This window comes from Rhinatrema bivittatum, chromosome 2, assembly GCF_901001135.1.
Source record: "Rhinatrema bivittatum chromosome 2, aRhiBiv1.1, whole genome shotgun sequence".
Classification (NCBI taxonomy): Eukaryota; Metazoa; Chordata; class Amphibia; order Gymnophiona; family Rhinatrematidae; genus Rhinatrema; species Rhinatrema bivittatum.
Genome location: NC_042616.1, coordinates 714,959,670 through 714,978,734, shown reverse-complemented (window position 1 = coordinate 714,978,734; position 19,065 = coordinate 714,959,670). Strand labels below are relative to the sequence as shown.

Sequence of the window (19,065 nt, the reverse complement as noted above, 5' to 3'; positions counted from 1 at the left end):
CTGGTACTGAAAAGCCCTCTGTCCTGCAGGGGTGAGTGAACCGGGCTCCCCGGTGTCACCCCTGACGCTGCTACTAGTCCAGCCGGGTCCTCAACCCTAGCAGCGGCCTCAACCTGGGGAGGGTAGTCCCCTCAGGACCTCTCAACTCCCCAGGGAGGCAGGGCAACCGGGACTAAAATTAACCAAATTAAACGAAAAACCCAATTTGCAGAAAAAACCAAATAGGCCTAATAGAAAATAAAACCCAAAAAGCGAACCTGACTAACAACCAGAATCAGGCCCGACAGGGCTGTGACCGGACCTGCACCACCTACTGGAGACAGAGTAAGACTGAGGGGCTGTGACTGGCACAGGGGCATATATGCTCCGCCCACAAGTTTTAGTCTGTCTCCATCTACTGGTGCGGAGTCACAACCCAGGTGTCCTGGACTGATCCTGGTACGTACAGGGAACAAAGTTTACTGAGAAACCAATATCTATCCTGTGTCTTCTCTAATAGTATTTTCCATAGTGAAAAGAAGGTTAATATATTAAATTGCAAAAGTAAAGATTTATACAGTTATATGCTAAAGTTTATTGATACTTAGATCTATTGATATGCTGCCAACATTAATAAATGGCAGATGAAATTAGGGATTTGAATAATGTACCTGAGAAAAACACCATATACATGTACCTACTCACCCATCCCAGAGCTTTTTTTTCTACAGAGTACATAATTGCAATAATTGGTATGAAGGTACTTATTATATTTATTTATTTATACTTTTTTTATATCGACATTCATGAAATACATCATAACACATCGGTTTACAAGGAACAGTGTGATAAAACATTAACCTTAACATCAACAAAGTTGCAAAAAAGTTACAATAAAACAGGGGTAAAGGGGCTAGGGAGGAGAGGAAGCTAGCAAAGAAAGAGTAACTTAGTAACAATAACATGCAGTAACAGTGTCTGAGATGGTGTGTATTGAGTTAGAAGCCTCAATAAGTGTGACATAGTATTGACATATATCTGTGGCATTGACATATATCCATGGCATGGCATGGCATGTTCCATAACAAAGCAAATTAACAAAATGACTATTATTCAATGTAATAACTGTGGTGCCTTTGTCTTAAGGCAAACCATCTGAATGCTTAGAGCTTGCCCCATTTGTTTGCACTTCTCTTCAATGAAAAAGGAGATGACTCAATTCAGATTAGAATTAGCTACAATTAAAAAGGCCAAACAGGAATTAGCAACCACCAAAGAATCCTCCCCCACTTCATAACATTCAGAAAACCTGATCCCACTTTCACATAAGATTCAGAAACCAAGGAATAAGTGGTTTACAGTGGGCTCTGGTAGATTAACTGTGATCCAGAGACACCCACTCTCCTCAACTGTGCAGCCCAGATGTCCACTCCCACTTCCACTGAGCATCCAGAAACACAGGAATAAATGAATTTAGAGAGAGCTCTGGCAGGACAGATCTGTGATACAGATATACCCACTTTCTCAAATGATAACAGTAGAAAATGTATTTTCTGTATTGGAAAATTAAGATGCTCTAGCAATGGAAACAAAAGTGATATCTGAAAGGAAAGAAGATATCCAATGCATACAGAAACCCCATAACACTATTAAAAGTCTTAACAGAAAGCTCCTAGTGCTGGGAGACTCAGTCATTAGAGACACTAATTTAGGAATTCATTTTGAGAGGATCACATTAGTTAAATGCCTGAGAGGATCTTCTGCTGATAAAAATGTAAACCTGATAGTCAATGCAATGAAAGAAGAAAGGAGGGCCTCTAAAATCGTTATCATCCATCTGGGGACCAATAACCTTGCTAAAAACAGCACAGCACTGTTACGATCCCCCCTGTTGCTGCGCTACAGGTGGTCTCTCACCTTCCTCCGGAGGCCGCTCCGAAGCCAGGGCCTCGCCTGTGTTCCACCCGGGACTTGCTCCAGGGCCTGAGAGGCCTAGCTGTGCCTGTGGCTTGCATGCCAGCGTTGGACTTCCTGTTTGGCGACGCCCTTCCCTAGGGGCCGGCCCACAGCTCTCCTCCTTATTTATAGGGCCAGCGGTGGGCGGTCCTGGCAAGCTCCTCCCAGGGAGTTGCCTTCTACCTCCAGTATATAAGGACTTTCTTGTCATTTGCAACTTGCCTGCAGATTGAGCATTACAGTCGCCTGTAACCTTGCCGATCCAGGTCCTCCATGTATTGTTGGCTCCTTGACCTGACCTTGCTTTGTTGTCTGTTCCTGACCTTGCCTTGATGTCTGTTCCTGACCTTGCTTTGATGTCTGTTCCTGAAGCTGCCTGATCCTGTTCCTGTTCCAGTTCCGGTTGTTCTGCCCTATGTCCTTGTCTGGTTCCTGAGCCTTCTGTCCTGTTGGGCCCTGGAGTGGCCAACAGGAGGGATTCGTCCTCCGGGCTCTTGAGCTTCTGTTCCTGCCAGCCGACGGGGCTTCGGATGTCAGTATCCCAGCATCGGAGTTCCTGCTCGTCTGGACCTTTCCTGCACCCTCCTTTCCTCAGCATGGTCCGCGACCAGCCTTCCTGGGCTGTGTAGGGCGCGTCTGGGACGGGGTGGTCCGCGACTCAGTCCCACGGGTGGGCTGAGTAGGGCGCCCTGATGGACAGTGCCATGTTTCCTTCCAGCCTTGTCTACGATGTCTGCACCTGCCTTGTCTACGATGTCTGCTTTAGCCTTTGCCCTGATGTCTCCAATGTCTTGCTTCAGCCTGTCTTGGATGTCTGCTTCAGCCCCCGTCTGATGTCTTCTGTGTAAAGGACTCTGTCTGCCCTCGCCTCTGTCCGGCCTGCTGCCCATTGCCGTTCCCAGCGGCAGGTCCGAAAGGGCCGGGAACAGTCGGAGGACCGTTCATCAGTCAACTTCCCAGTGTTGGCTACCATGGGCGTGCAGGTCCGGCTGAGGGTCAGACTCTATACCTGCTTCTGTACCCGCCTGGCTCACCATGCCTGCCCAGCTCACCTCCCACGGTGTGGCTGGGGCTCCTCCCTAGCTTTTGCCGTGGCCCAAGGGCTCACCACCAGCTCGAGACGATCGCGCCCACGCGCGCTCGTAACAGACACAGTGGGATTTCTAGAAATGTTATCTGTTCACGGAAAAGGGAAAGAAAGGCTAAGCCCTATAGACAACTTGAATACTTGGCTCAAAACCTGGTGTAAGAAAGAAGGTTTTTAGATATATTGGGGGCTGGAACTGTATGGAATAGTAAAACGCTTTATAGTAAAGATGGCTTACATCAGGGAAAAGAATTCTAAGTGAGAAATTCAAATCATCTGTCATAAGGCATTTAAATTAGAGGACGTGGATGGCGGAAAAAATTGGAATGTCACCCTCTACAAATATAGGAAATGGGTGGAGAAATTAACAAAGATCAGCCCAATAGGGCAGAAAAAGTATTCAGGAAAAGCAGCAAGCTGAGTGAGAAAAGCTGGAAAGCAATGAGCACAAAAAATCTGGGCAATAAAATTCTAGATCTGCTGTCCCTAATGGTGGAGGCAGACTTGGATATTGTTGCTATTATGGAAACATGGTTCAGTGAGTCTCATGAATGGGATGCAGCCATACCAATCTATAGCCTGTTCAGAAAGGATAGAGGTGACAGAAATGGGGGAGAAGTAGCTTTTTATCTGTTACGTTTGGCAGCCTGTGTGGCAAATCCATGGACCGCCGCACTCACATGCACACCCGACACTGGGTCTGGTTCCTCTTTCCTCAACATGGCCAACGGCCATGCCTCTGTAGCCTGACGTGGCCAGAAGCTGGGCCCAATTTGCTTGCTGTGCTGCTACCCTCCCAAGTGCTCCTAAGGTGTGCGTGCACCTGGTCTCCTCTCATTTAAAGGGCCAATGACAGGAATGGCCTGAAGGCACCTCATGATGACATCATTGCTTGAACCATATATAAAGCTCCTTCAGACACCCCTCCAGTGCCTCAGCAATAGGTTGACTCTGTTGGACAAGTGCTTTGCCTCTGTGTTCTTGATCCTTGCTTCCTGGTTCCTGATTCTACTGGGTGTCCTTCCTGAGTTCCTGTGTCCTGTTCCCGGTTCCTTGGCAAACTGGTTTGTCTTCTGAGTTCTTGTCTTCGTGGTCAGTCTCCCCTTTGTCTGTCTTCAGTGCCTTGCCTTGCTCCTATGTTTCCTCATCCTACTTCCTCCTCTTTGTCTCGTCTCATTCGGATTGGACTTCTGGCTTGACCTCAGATTAGACCTCAACGCTGTTTGACCTCTGCCTACCTCTAACCACTGCCTGCTCACTGATATTGCTTGAAATCTATCTGCCCTGACCACTGCCTGAACCACGACACTAGGTAATCTCCGCCTGCCTCAGACCACAGCATGAACCTGTCTTAATTTGTCTGCTGCCTGTCCTGACCGCTGCTGGTCCTGACTCCACTTTCTTCACTGTGCTGGTCTGCAATCTCTTCTATGTGACAAATCTTTACCTCCACAGAGACCCATGCCTAAGTCTAACAGGTCCCAGCACCTGAGGGCTCAACCTAAGGGGAACGAGGGCTGGTATTGGTGAAGCTCCAGTTGGGCCTCTGTTCCAGCCAGTTCCGCCAGCAGATGGTGGGGATCTTTCCTGAGTTGTGCCTACACCACCTCGGCCTAAGGGTCCACTTCTGCAACATTATCTCAAAAACAATATCCGAGCAACTGAAATGCAGGGGGCATGGGGAAAGGAAGAAGCGCTGTGGGATATCTTAAAAAGAGATGATGCCACTTCCATTTAGACTTATGTGGTCTACAGGCCTCCAAATCAGACAGAAGAATTGGATAGACAGCAGGCTGAAGAGATCCAAAAGGTGGGAAGGAAGAAGTATTGCTCATTGAAGTTTTGCCAGATATGGACTGGAGTATCCCTACTGCAGAATTTGCAAGAAGCAGAGAGATTGTGGATGCTCTTCAAGAGGCTATGCTCAGACATATGGTGATGGAACTCATGAGGGGAGGAGTGATACTGGATCTAGTACTCACAAATGGAGACAGTATCTCATATGTCAGGGTGGGTGCCCACATGGACACTAATGAGCATCAGACGGTATGATCTGATATAACAGCCAAGAAGGAGGGAAGTTGCATGAAGAGCAGGGTACTGTATTTCAAAAACACAGACTCTGGAAAAAGGCAATGTATCTCAAGGAGGAGCTAGAAGGCTGGAAGGAAATGGGTAAGAACATAAGAATATGCCATACTGGGTCAGACCAAGGGTCTATCAAGCCCAGCATTCTGTTTCCAATAGTGACTAATACAGGCCATAAGATCCTGGCAAGTACCCAAAAACTAAGATTATTCCATGTTACTGTTGCTAGTAATAGCAGTGGCTATTTTCTAAGTCAATTTAATTAATGTCAGGTAATGGACTTCCCCTCCAAGAACTTATCCAATCCTTTTTTAAAGACAGCTACACTAACTGCACTAACCACATCTTCTGGCAACAAATTCCAGAGTTTAATTGTACGTTGAGTGAAAAAGAACTTTCTCCGATTTGTTTTAAATATGCCCAAAGCTATCTTCATGGAGTGCCCCCTAGTCTTTCTATTATCTGAAAGAGTAAATAACTGATCCACATCTACCTGTTCTAGACCTCTCATGATTTTAAACACCTCTATCATATCCCCCCTCAGCCGTCTCTTTTCCAAACTGAAAAGTCCTAATCTCTTTAGTCTTTCCTCATAGGGGAGCTGTTCCATTCCCCTTATCATTCTGGTCGCCCTTCTCTGTACCTTCTCCATCGCAACTATATCTTTTTTGAGATGCGGCGACCAGAACTGTGCACAGTATTCAAGGTGCGGTCTCACCATGGAGCGATACAGAGGCATTATGACATTTTCCGTTTTATTCACCATTCCCTTTCTAATAATTCCCAATTTTCTGTTTGCTTTTTTGACTGCCGCAGCACACTGAACCGATGATTTCAATGTGTTATCCACTATGACGCCTAGATCTCTTTCTTGGGTGGTAGCACCTAATATGGAACCTAACATTGTGTAACTATAGCATGGGTTATTTTTCCCTATATGCATTTATTTATTTATTTTATTTAAAAACTTTTCTATGCCATCGTTTAGTAATGCACCATCACAATGATTTACAAATAGGCATGTAAATAAGTTTGGTTTGGTTTATAAATTATCTAGAAGGTGCCAATTAGTTTTTCGGTTACATTTTTCCATAATATAATCTATATGGAAAGTGAATTGGTATCTCCATTTATGTAATTAATAGGATAATCATATATGTTTTATACTGTCCTTCCCTTAAATTAATACTTAATTATGAGAAAAAATAACCTTGCACTTATCCACATTAAATTTCATCTGCCATTTTGATGCCCAATTTTCCAGTCTCACAAGGTCTTCCTGCAATTTTTCACAATCTGCTTGTGATTCTCTGAATAATTTTGTATCATCTGCAAATTTGATTACCTCACTCGTCGTATTTCTTTCCAGATCATTTATAAATATATTGAAAAGTAAGGGTCCCAATACAGATCCCTGAGGTACTCCACTGCCCACTCCCTTCCACTGAGAAAATTGTCCATTTAATCCTACTCTCTGTTTCCTGTCTTTTAGCCAGTTTGTAATCCACAAAAGGACAACAACTCCTATCCCATGACTTTTTAGTTATCCTAGAAGCCTCTTATGAGGAACTTTGTCAAATGCCTTCTGAAAATCCAAGTACACTACATCCACCGGTTCACCTTTATCCACATGTTTATTAACTCCATCAAAAAAGTGAAGCAGATTTGTGAGGCAAGACTTGCCCTGGGTAAAGCCATGCTGACTTTGTTCCATTAAACCATGTCTTTCTATATGTTCTGTGATTTTGATATTTAGAACACTTTCCACTATTTTTCCTGGCACTGAAGTCAGGCTAACCGGTATGTAGTTTCCCAGATCGCCTCTGGAGCCCTTTTTAAATATTGGGGTTACATTAGCTATCCTCCAGTCTTCATGGTATTAAATATTGGGGTTACATTAGATATCCTCCAGTGAAGTGGAACAACAGTTGGCCAGATTACAAGGAGATCTAACAAAGGTGACAAACCTTTATGTAATAAAAAGTAGAGAAAAGTAAGAGAAAAGGAAACCAATATGGTTCTCTGAGGGGTGGCTGAGAAAATAAAGGCAAAAAGATTGGCATTCTAAAAGCACCAAGGAACTCAAAAAGAAGAGCACAGGTAAGAATATCTGGTGAAGTTGAAAGAGATGAGAAAAGAAATCAGGATGGCAAAAGCTCGAGTGAAAGAAATGATTGCAAAGAGATAAAGCATGGTGACAAAACATTTTTCAGATATATCAGAGAAAGGAGGATAACCAGATGTGGCACTGTAAGATTGAAAGGAGACAAGAACAAGGTTGGAGAAAGATGAAGGAATTGGTTTTCATTAAGGAAGACATTGGAGAAGGAATGTTGCTGGCTGGCAAAAGTACAGATGAGAGTACGGTAGATACATTCCCATTTGGATGGAAGTAGGAAAACTGAAAGTGGACAAGGCCATGGCAGGAAAACGTGGACACGGCCATGGGGTCTGATGGGACACATTTAGGATACTTAAGAAGCTCTGAGAGCTGCTAGCAGTCCGTTCAAGGACTTGTTCAAAGGATTTTTGGACATGGGAGTAGTGCTGCAGGACTGGAGAAAGGTTGTTGTCGTCCCTCTTCACAAAAGTGGTAGTAGGGAGGTGTGGGAAACCTAATGATGTTTCTCAGGATGGAGGCACAAGGCCACATGGACTTTAGTCTTTTCTAATGCAACTAAAACTTTATTCAAGTTACCGCACTTCAACACAATCGAGTGACTGCCTACCTTTGCATTAGTCTTCCCACTTCCTGGGCTTTGGGTCAACATAGATTTACTGAAGCTGCCTCTCCTGGAGATCCGGGAGCCTCCTGAACCCATCTGGGCTTATACTCTTATGCTCCCCAGTTGGTCCTGTTCTCAGGCCTCTTCCCTGCCCCACAGGGTTCCCCGTCCACAGAGCTCTCTCCCTCTGTGGGATTTAAGGTGGACCAGGCCCCATGCCTGGTCCCACACAGGTTTAAAGGGGGAAAATAGGGTCACTCTGTCACAGGAGGAAGGTGGAAACTATAGGCTGGTTAGCATTACCTCAGTGGTAGGAAAATAAATGGAGCGACTGCTAAAGGAAAGGATAATGAAGTATCTGCGATCAAATGGGTTACAGGATCCAAGGCAACATGGTTTTTATCAGAGGAAAGTTCTGTAAAATGAATCTGATTGATTTTTTTGATTGGGTGACTAGAGAATTGGATCAAAGAAGAGCACTCAATGTGGTTTACTTGGATTTCAGCAAAGCTTTTGATATGGTCCCACAAAGGAGGCTCATAAATAAAACGAGAAGCCTGAGAGTGGGTCCCAAGATGGTGGAATGGATTACAAATTGGCTGACTGACAAATGTCAGCAAGTAGTAGTAATCGGAGCCTATTCTGAAGAGAGAAGAGCGATAACTGGAGTTTCTCATGGATTGATTCTAGGAATGGTTCTGTTCAATATCTCTTTGAATGATATTGCGGAGAGATAAGAAAGTAAAATTTATCTTTTTGTGGATAATACTAAGATCTGCAATGGAGTAGACACACATGAAGTAGTAGAGAGAGAATAAGAAGTGGCCTAGGAAAGCTCGAGAAGTGGTTAAGGTTGGGATTCAATCCAAGAGCAGAGTTATACATTTGGGATATGGCAATCTATACTACCCTTAACAGAAGGTTTGGTGGTAACTTGCATGGCACGAATCTTTGTGATGGGCCCCGAACTACGGTAGACAAAATCAATCAATCAACAAATAAATTGAAATGGACCATTTTGGTTTTTATCTGCCGCACATTCATTATGTTACTATGTTACTGTGTACTTCATTTAAAGAATGATTCACAGAAAAAGCTACTTTAGGCCTTAAAATACAGCTGTGACATTGAAAGAGATGAAATAAAGTGCTGTGAGAGCTGTCAGCCAGTCACCAGCACATCAATCCATTCTTCATGTCCTCCACAGTAGCACCATGAAAACTGGTCAGCAAAGAGAGACTAGCGTGCATTTTCAGCCATCCCTAGAGCATCTAAAGTCGCCAGTGGTCTGATGTGAATTTTCAGCCACATAAAACTGGGTGACTTACTTTGGCAAGTTTTCTTGTCTGGATTAAGAGTAAAGCCCTGTCGGCATCTACAGAAGTAGGATTCGTCTGCATTAACACACTCGTGCTGACAGCCATGTGTGGGTAAAGCACAATAGTTAGGTCCTGTAAAGAAAAGAAAGCAGGGATATACACATGGATCAGTTTGTAGATATTTTTAGCTCTCATTCCATCAGTTACGGTATTTTTTTTTTTTTTGCTGATATTTTATGTGAGACCGGGTGCAATGGGTACCAAATGTTTTCTGATTAGGACTTCGCTTAACAACTAAGAGATGTGACAAAGTAATGGAACTCATCACAAAAATAAATTCTTGCAAATTCACAAATCTTAATAGATTATTTTTCCCTCAGTATCCAACACCAGGACTCCTCAGATTTACAAATGAGAGCACTGATAATGTCTTCAAAGGGTGTTCTAGGTCAATGTTATTATGTTCCTCCCATGCATGATACCATGATACTCGAAATCAGAATTGGAAACGATGTTTACTTCTATGCTATTTTCAGTTTGGAGTATAAGTTGAATTTTGGGTGCACATGCTCAAAAAGGCTATCCATTTTAGAAAATGTACCAAAAAGGGTTTCTAAGTAGACACAAAAGATAGACAGCAGATGATAATTACAAGGCCCCTCTAGTCTGCCCATTTTCCCTTTCTGCGGTTATACTGTAGATCCTACTTAATCTCCAGTTTTACCCGCATTTCCTTGCAACTAGGATCCTCTCTGCTTATCCCATGATTTCTTGAATTCTCTTACTGGTTTTACCTTCATCACTTCTAGGTATCCACCACTCTTTCTGTGAAGAAATTATTTATTTATTTATTTTAAAGTATTTGTTTCCCGCACCCTTCAAATGGTTCAAGATTGGGGTACAAGGTTACATATATACACAAAAGTAAAAAAAACAACCATAAAGTAGGACAATAAAGTGATACACAACACATCTTCAGAGATAGCAAACTGATTAAAAAACAGGGAAGATAACTTTAAAACAAGTGCGCATGTGGATGCGTGCATGCACACACATGTATTTTATATCGTGCGAACACCTGTGTAAGGAAGATATAAAATGTGCATAAATCTACTCAGCAACATATTCACATATTTAAAAGATACGCAGCAGGTAATGTTGAACATAGCTGGATAAGTAGCAGTTTTCAGATTTATCTGGCTAAGTTGCAGAGAAGTCAAAATGTATCTAGATAAGTTGTGCTGATAATCATTTACATGAGAAGATTTAACTCACGTAGTTTTCTTAGCAATTGTAGGCTTTTACACACCTATTTCCTCAAATTTTATAAAATGCGCATGAGAAGGAAATTGCCAGTTTTACCAATTAGTTCACCAGTTTGCCTGGTCTATCCGCAGCTTGGAAACACCCTCCTGGCTCTTCAGCCTGAAGTATCCCAATGCCACCCAGACCCCTCACTAGTCACTTTTTCACTTTTAAGATGCTTATGGTCTCTTATACCTGATATTGAGCAGCAGTAAATATTCGCAAGTAACAGACTATGCACGTCACTTTGGCAGGTTTTAAAATAGCTACTTACACGCATAATTTCTGGCCCTGCCCCGGAACGCTTCTAACACGCCCCTTTTTTTACATGCATTCTGTTGCTCGTGCATGCGCATATATGCAAACACTTTGCAGCTTTTAAAATATAAGTTGTGTGCGATTGGCCCATATACTTACAGCAATTTCTTACCCACCCCTTGCCAGACATCTGTTCTGGACGACTTACAATTTCACATACACAAATTAGAAACATAACATAACAACAATTAAAAACACTAAACTCTACCCTCCCCAAAAGGCCTCCTGGAATTTGCATAAATGGGCCTTTTTACGAGAGCAACTCTTTTAAAATTCACCTCAAAGTTAATTGCTGGGGAAAGCTGCAAATCTTTGAATGCAAAACATTAAAGAATGACGAGATGTGCAAGATGGGAGCCTAAAGGAGGAAATTAGGTTCTAGAGATGTGAATCGTGTCCTCGATCGTCTTAACGATCGATTTCGGCTGGGAGGGGGAGGGAATCATATTGTTGCCGTTTGGGGGGGTAAAATATCGTGAAAAATCGTAAAAAATCGAAAAAACGTAAAATCGCAAAACCAGCACATTAAAACCCCCTAAAACCCACCCCCGACCCTTTAAATTAAATCCCCCACCCTCCCGAACCCCCCCCCCAAATGACTTAAATAACCTGCGGGTCCAGCGGCGGTCCGGAACGGCAGCGGTCCGGAACGGGCTCCTGCTACTGAATCTTGTTGTCTTCAGCCGGCGCCATTTTCCAAAATGGCGCCGAAAAATGGCGGCGGCCATAGACGAACACGATTGGACGGCAGGAGGTCCTTCCGGACCCCCGCTGGACTTTTGGCAAGTCTTGTGGGGGTCAGGAGGCCCCCCCCAAGCTGGCCAAAAGTTCCTGGAGGTCCAGCGGGGGTCAGGGAGCGATTTCCCGCCGCGAATCGTTTTCGTACGGAAAATGGCGCCGGCAGGAGATCGACTGCAGGAGGTCGTTCAGCGAGGCGCCGGAACCCTCGCTGAACGACCTCCTGCAGTCGATCTCCTGCCGGCGCCATTTTCCGTACGAAAACGATTCGCAGCGGGAAATCGCTCCCTGACCCCCGCTGGACCTCCAGGAACTTTTGGCCAGCTTGGGGGGGGGGGCCTCCTGACCCCCACAAGACTTGCCAAAAGTCCAGCGGGGGTCTGGAAGGACCTCCTGCCGTCCAATCGTGTTCGTCTATGGCCGCCGCCATTTTTCGGCGCCATTTTGGAAAATGGCGCCGGCTGAAGACAACAAGATTCAGTAGCAGGAGCCCGTTCCGGACCGCTGCCGTTCCGGACCGCCGCTGGACCCGCAGGTTATTTAAGTCATTTGGGGGGGGGGGTTCGGGAGGGTGGGGGATTTAATTTAAAGGGTCGGGGGTGGGTTTTAGGGGGTTTTAGTGTGCCGGCTCACGATTCTAACGATTTATAACAATAAATCGTTAGAATCTCTATTGTATTGTGTTCCATAACGGTTTAAGACGATATTAAAATTATCGGACGATAATTTTAATTGTCCTAAAACGATTCACATCCCTAGGTTCTTTCATGCTGCATATTGCTGTCAGTAAGGAATTCCATAACAAAGGTACAGCTATGGAGAAAGCACTTTCCCAGGTCTCAGTGAGGTGGACAGTTCTTGGGCAAGGAATATCAAATAGATTCTGGCTAGACAAACAGAGTGCATAATGGGGTATGAATTTTTTATGTGGATGAAATCCAGGGAGAAGTGACATTGTTTAACAGACTGTGGATCATGACTGCTAGCTGATATTGGACATGTCAGCACACTGGGAACCAATGTAGTGAGTAAATAATGGAGGTAATATATTCATGTATTCTGGTACCTGGGAGAATGCGAGCAGAAGCATTCTGAATAATTTACATGGATCCTTCTCTCACTGCTGAGCAGAGACCCTTTCAGAGTCATATAATGACTTTTTCTTCTAGAGGTTCCTTTCCACTGAAAAAGCTTTGCTTCTTGTGCATTATTCATATATGTAACATATTTGAATTTAGTTTATCTGTGCTTTCTGTGTACCTAAGAACTCTCCAGGTTTGACCTGTTGAGATATACTACTGCTGTAGATTGAAGCCTATGATATTAGTGGAAATCCATCAGCCTTATGAAGAAACTTGCTCAGAGATAGACGGATATCTTCTTCCTATCTAAATGCAAACAACAGGACACCATCCCTAAAGGACTCAAGACAAAAAAAATCCTCTAAAATACACATAACATACAATCTATGGAGACACATTGTACTATATTCTCTCCAAGAAACTATTCAATCACCTAATCAGCCCTGGAACATCACATAAGGAGCCAACATATTACTGCGCCCCTCCTCCCCCCCAACTGAACATGATTTCTCCAATCAGAGGCAAGCTATCTACCACAAACATTTCACCGCACTCAAGAAGAAGAAAGAAGCAAAACTATCCAGCTTCTTACGTACCACAAGAGGTCAAACAATGGATACCCCAAACCGCACTAACATTATCAATCTATCCAATTACACACTCAGCCAGGCAGAGGAAGCTGCCTTGCATAGGGACTCTACTTCTGCCCCACCAAATCTACACAAATACAATTCTGCAGAGACCTGGAATCTTATTTCTGCCATCTCCAACACAAGGAATACTTCTATACCAACCAGCACACTGACACATATCCACACATGGAAGAAGATGCTGACACACCTTCTCCACCTACTCAGAATATCAAAAAGAGAAACTCCCAATGGACACTCTCAGATGGGCATAACATTGGACTAGATTTTTGCATAGAATGCTTCCAACATGTCCAATCTGAGATAACTAATAAACATTATCGCTTGCCCCACAACCTCAGCTGAATAGAATAGTAAACCATCCATAACCTCTGAAACAATCAGACATCATTATCAAAGATAAACTCAACATGGCCAAGGCAGAGCCCCTTATCTTTCCCCCCTAAGCCTACCTCCCCTCTTCCTCTTTTCTCTATTTCTGTGGATAACACACTCGTCATCCTGGACCCATCAGCCTGTAACCTCGGAGTCCTCTTTGACTTCTCTCTGTCCTTCTCTACGCATATCCAAAACACTGCTAAAATGTGTCATTTCTTTCTTTATAACATTGCCAAAATCTGTCCTTTCCTTTCTGAACACAGTACCATAACCCTTATCCACTCTCTCATCTCCTCCTGCTTAGACTATTGCAACCTGTTCCTCACAGGTCTCCTGGCAAGCCATCTCTCTCCTCTGCAGTATGTCCTAAATTGAGTTGCATGACTTATCTTTCACCAAAGTTGAATGCTCACATAACCCCTCTTCTGATGTCATTGCATTGGCTCCCTATCCACTCCCGCATACAGTTCAAGCTCTTCTTTCTCACCTACAAATGCCTTCAATCTGCAGCATCTCACTACCTCTCCTCTCTTATCTCTCTCTATACCCCTCCTCGTGCACTCCGATCATCGGATAAGTCACTCCTATCCATGCCCTTCTCTTCTACTGCCAATTCCAGACTCCATGTTTTCCATCTGACTGCACCGTGTGCTTGGAATAGTCTTCCTGAGCTGGTGTATCATGCTCCCTCTCTTGCTGTGTTTAAAACCCATCTAAAGACCCACTTTTTTGAAACCTCTTTTAAATCTTGTGCCTGACTATCTGCTTTTAGTCTTGTTAACATTTTTCTTTTAAACATTGTCTTGCTTTATACCCCAAGTCTCTTGTCCTGTATGTTTGTCTTATTAGATTTTAAGCTCTGTTGAGCAGGGACTGTCGTTTTATATGTATGTACAGCACTGCGTATATTGTGCTATAGATGTGATTGGCTCGTTGTAAGTCTTACAGCAAGCAATCACATATCTATTCAGGATGACATGTGACACAGATGCTTACCTGCCTGCCCACCTTTCCCCCATATAAATGTTCCGATTGGCTCTTACATTTGCTATCAGATCCAATCACAACACTTATACGGGGAAGGAAAGTAATGGAGAGGAAAGACCCTGTGTGTCAGTGCTGGTGGGGTTACCAACCCCCACCGGTGAAGAGAGACCCGGTTGTTGGTGCACTTGTGGGTTTCCAACCCCTGCCAGTGAAGAGAAGCCCAGCTGCCAGCATGCTGGTGGGGTTACCTGCTCTTGCCAGCAAGGAGAGACCTTGTGCATCAACGCTGGCAGAGTTTCCATCTCCCACCACTGAAGAGAAGCCCTGTTGTTGGTGCGCTGGCGGGTTCCCACCCCTGCTAGTGAGGAGAGGCCTCATTGTTGGTGCTCTGATGAGTTTTCTATTATCAGGCAGGGATAAATGGGGGGAGTCAGGTTGCACGAGTTACCAAGGAGAAAAGGCCCTGCACTGCTGTGAGGAGTGAGGAGTAATAGGGAAGGAAGGGAAGAGATAGAGAGGGAGGTGTGGGAAGGGACAGAGAAGGAAGGAAGGGAAAAGTGGTGAGGATAGTGAGTGAGTGAAATGGAAGGGACATAAATGAATGGGAAGGTGAAGGAGAGTGACTGAGAGGGAGGTGGTGAGTGTCAGGGAAGGGAATGAGTAAATGGATGGGTGGGAGAAAGGGGCTAGTGACTGAGTAGGAAGGAGGTGAAAAAAAACAGAAGCGTGTGAGTAAGACTGAGGAGGTGACTGACTGAGTGGGAGGGTACGTGACAGAGGGGAGTGAATGGGAGTAAGAGTGAGTGACTGAGAGGGAAGAGGAGGAATGAGAGGGAAATGAAGGGAAGGAATGGGAGGGAGTAACTGAGGGGTGAGTGACTGAGAGGGAAGGGTAATGAAGCAAGGGAAAAGGGTGAGTGGAAGTAATGGAAATAGTGATTTTAAGTTAAAAGCCCACTTTTGCTCCCACTGTAAAAGTTGTACATCAAAGTCTCTCATAATAAATAAATACTTACTTGACATTTGGAAATGTGTTTCTTTTTTGCAAGGACTAAAATGCTAGTACCACGCTTCCCTCTCTCTAATTTGTAAATCCCGGTACATCAGGAGTGGCCAAATTAGGCCCATCATTGATTTTTATCCGGCCCGCTAAACATTTTAAAATTAACATTAGATGCAACCCGCGACATTTGCCGACTGCTGACATCAGGTGAGGTAGCCTGTGAGGTGGGAAAACATCTAATCCCTGTTGAGTTGAAGGTTTTTCTGATTTTGGTAGAGGCTGGGATCCATGATTGAAAGGGCTCCTTGGGTGCTAAAAATGATGGCACTTAAGCCTGTTGGATACTGAAATGCCTGCAGCAAGTGGTGGAGATTTGACTGGTGTGTTGAGGATGCGCCGCACCCCGCTACACTCTACCATGCCCACCCCACCCCACCCCACCCTCTGGCCCTCATTGCGCTCAAAATAAAGTTTGCCCACCCCTGCTTTACACCAACATCCCCCACAAAGACAGATTACAAGCCACCAAGAATATCCTCCCAGATGCCCCACAGCTGATCTGGCCAACAAACTTTGCCATTTTGTCCTCATGCACAACTACTTCAGATCTGAAAAGGACTTGTATCTGCAAGTCAATGGCACTGCCATGGGTACACGCACATAACATAACAACTCCTACACCCAGAAGCTGCTCCTTTGCAAAAGGTACGTGGATGACATCTTCATAATCTGGACCCACGGACTTGAAGCATTTAAAGAATTCCACCAAGAAATCAAGAAACTCCACCCCACCATCAATCTGAGCCTAGAACAATTCACACAGCAAGTCCACTTTCTGGACACTACTGTCCAACTACACGAGGGACACATAAGAACTACATTATACTGGAAACCCACCGATTGTCATACACACCTACATGCCTCCAGCTACTACCAGGACACTGTCTACAGCTAAGCCGTACGTTACAATCACATCTCTCCTAACTCTTCAGTGAGGGACCCTCATTTGGAGAAATTACAATGGACATTTTTGGAATTACAGTATCCACCCAATGAGGTAAGAAAACAGATCAACAAAGCCAGACAAATATCCAGGAACACTCTGCTGCAAGATCATCTCAAAAAAAGAAAATAACAGAATAGCTCTGGTTGTTACCTATAGCTCCCAGTTGAAACCACTGAGACATTTGATCAAGGATCTACAGTCCATCCTGGACAATGATACCACCCTCTCACAGGCCATGGGTGGAAGCCTATCTTGCCTACTGACAGTCCTCCAACCTTAAACGGATACTCACAACTACAAATTGTACAACAAAGACACCAACTCAGGAACCAGACCCTGCCAGAAATCCAGATGCTAACTCTGTCCACATATTAACCCAGACAATACCATCACAAGACCCAACAACTTCAACTACAATATCCGGAGCTCATTCACCTGCTCTTCTTCCAATGTAATATACACCATTACCTGCCAGCAACGTCCCTCTGCTGTCTACATAGGACAAATAGGTCAATCCCTAAGGAAAATAATAAATGGGCATAAATCTGACATTAGAAATGGCAACATTCAGAAATCAGTAGGAGAACATTTTAACCTTCCAAACATTCTTCATCTGACCTTAAAGTTGCCATACTCTTATAGAGAAACTTCAAAGGGATACTCCAGCTTGAAATTGCTGAATTAGAATTCATCAAAAAAACTTAACACCATCACCCTAGGTCTGAACAGAGACAATGGCTTTGTGGCACACTACAGCTATCTATGAACTTAACTATTCTCAGATCATTCTGTCTTTTTCCCACTTACTTCAGTTGTCAGTAGGCTGGACTATAATGCTATTAGTGCTCTCTTTTCACAACCTGCCCTGCCTACTTCAGTGCCTTCTCTTTGTTCTGTGTCCTCCCTCCCCCACCATCTCCTTATTTTTTACCCATCTCCTGTACTACACTTCATGCATCTGTCCCCAAAAGCTCATGCCTCAATGAATCGGTTAGTCTATAAGCTGCTGCCCAACTCGTCATTTATGATAGAACAAAAAATGCAATCTATTGTAAGGCCATTAGGTGGCACTGTTCTGTTTTAGAGAATGAAGTATTCTGTGTCAGTGTTAATTACTTTTTCTTCGATTGCTGTTCTCACTGATCTCCTTCACTGAGTAGATGCTACTCAACTCCCTGCCTCAAGCTGTAACAAGATTAAAAGCCCTCTAAACTAAACCCTGTTTCAGATTCCTGCCGCCCAGTGGGATGTAGCAGCAAGCTGCAAACCAGGGAAGCTAGCGTTCAAATCCTGCTGACATTCCTTGTGACCTTGAACAAGTGACTTCACCCTCCACTGCCTCAGGTATAACCTTAGAGTGAGGACAGGGAAATACCTTCTGTATCTGAATGAACCTCGCCTTGAGCTACCAATGAAGCAGTGTGAGCTAAATATAAAATAAATAAATAAAATTAAGTATGTTAGAACAAGCTCCTGCTGTAACATGACCCAGAACTCCCGGAGAATTCCCACGTTCTTCAGGGTTCTCACACTTTAAAAAAGGCAATAGCAGTACTATAGTGCTCCAGCACTTTGAAAGCACTGTAGGTGATGAAGAGGCTGCTTTTGCACAGGTGTTGCCCATCTTCCTTCCTCTTAGTCAGTGCAGGAACAGAAATGACAATGCCTGCAGGACAGAGGTCTCCTGTAGCACATTTAGAAATAATTCAGCAATGTCAAATGGCATCACAGAGAGTAAAGAAGAAGAGAGAGGGGGAAAAGGACACGGACAAAGGAGAAGGAGGGGATGAAGATACATGAATAGGGGAGGGAAGGAAGAACTGCACCGCTAAGGAAGGGGAGAAGGAAGGAGACACACAGAGGGATAGGAGAGGGGAAGAAGAACAGAAGACAAAGAGAAGGAAGAAGGATAAGAGGTACCGGCACAGACAATGGGCACAGAAAAGATGGATATGTTTTTGTTCAATGCAACCAGACTTTCAGTGAGTGGGTTCTGATCCGCTCTCCGGTTATGTGGTCACAGTCAAAAAGATGGGGTAGTGGACCAGGGATGACCAATCCCTCTGTGGTAGAATAAGTCAGCAACCAATCCAAATTTAGTTTACTTGCCAGGCAAACCACTGGAAGTACCACAGATTTAGGAGGTCCCTCCCAGGAAAGCAACTCAGACTGGCAACAGTGCTCGTGGTTCCAATATCGACCATGTAATCTTGGACTGAACTGCAGATAAAACAAATTTCAAATCTGCAAGATTTCATAGAAAGGTTAATACACTCCATTAACTCATAACCTCCTGTCTTTGAGTTCCTTTCCTTGGGTGAGCAGTCTTTTGCAAATAGACAATTCTACTTATATTTACGATCTCAACACCATAGATCGCGTGAAGTTCTTTCGGTTCGTGCTGCTAGGCTGACTGAGACCCTAAGCATTCTTTTTCAATTGC

At 44.2% G+C, this 19,065-nt stretch overlaps 1 protein-coding gene across 1 annotated transcript in view; it reads right to left on the bottom strand.

Annotated features, from left to right (window-relative positions):
* The window catches only part of MATN2 (matrilin 2), a 199,473-nt gene that overhangs the window by 100,564 nt on the left and 79,844 nt on the right, over positions 1-19,065 (bottom strand). The window contains exon 7 of the mRNA XM_029591768.1: positions 9,165-9,287. Coding sequence (XP_029447628.1) covers positions 9,165-9,287 — 123 coding nt within the window. The remainder of the gene's footprint in view (positions 1-9,164; positions 9,288-19,065) is intronic.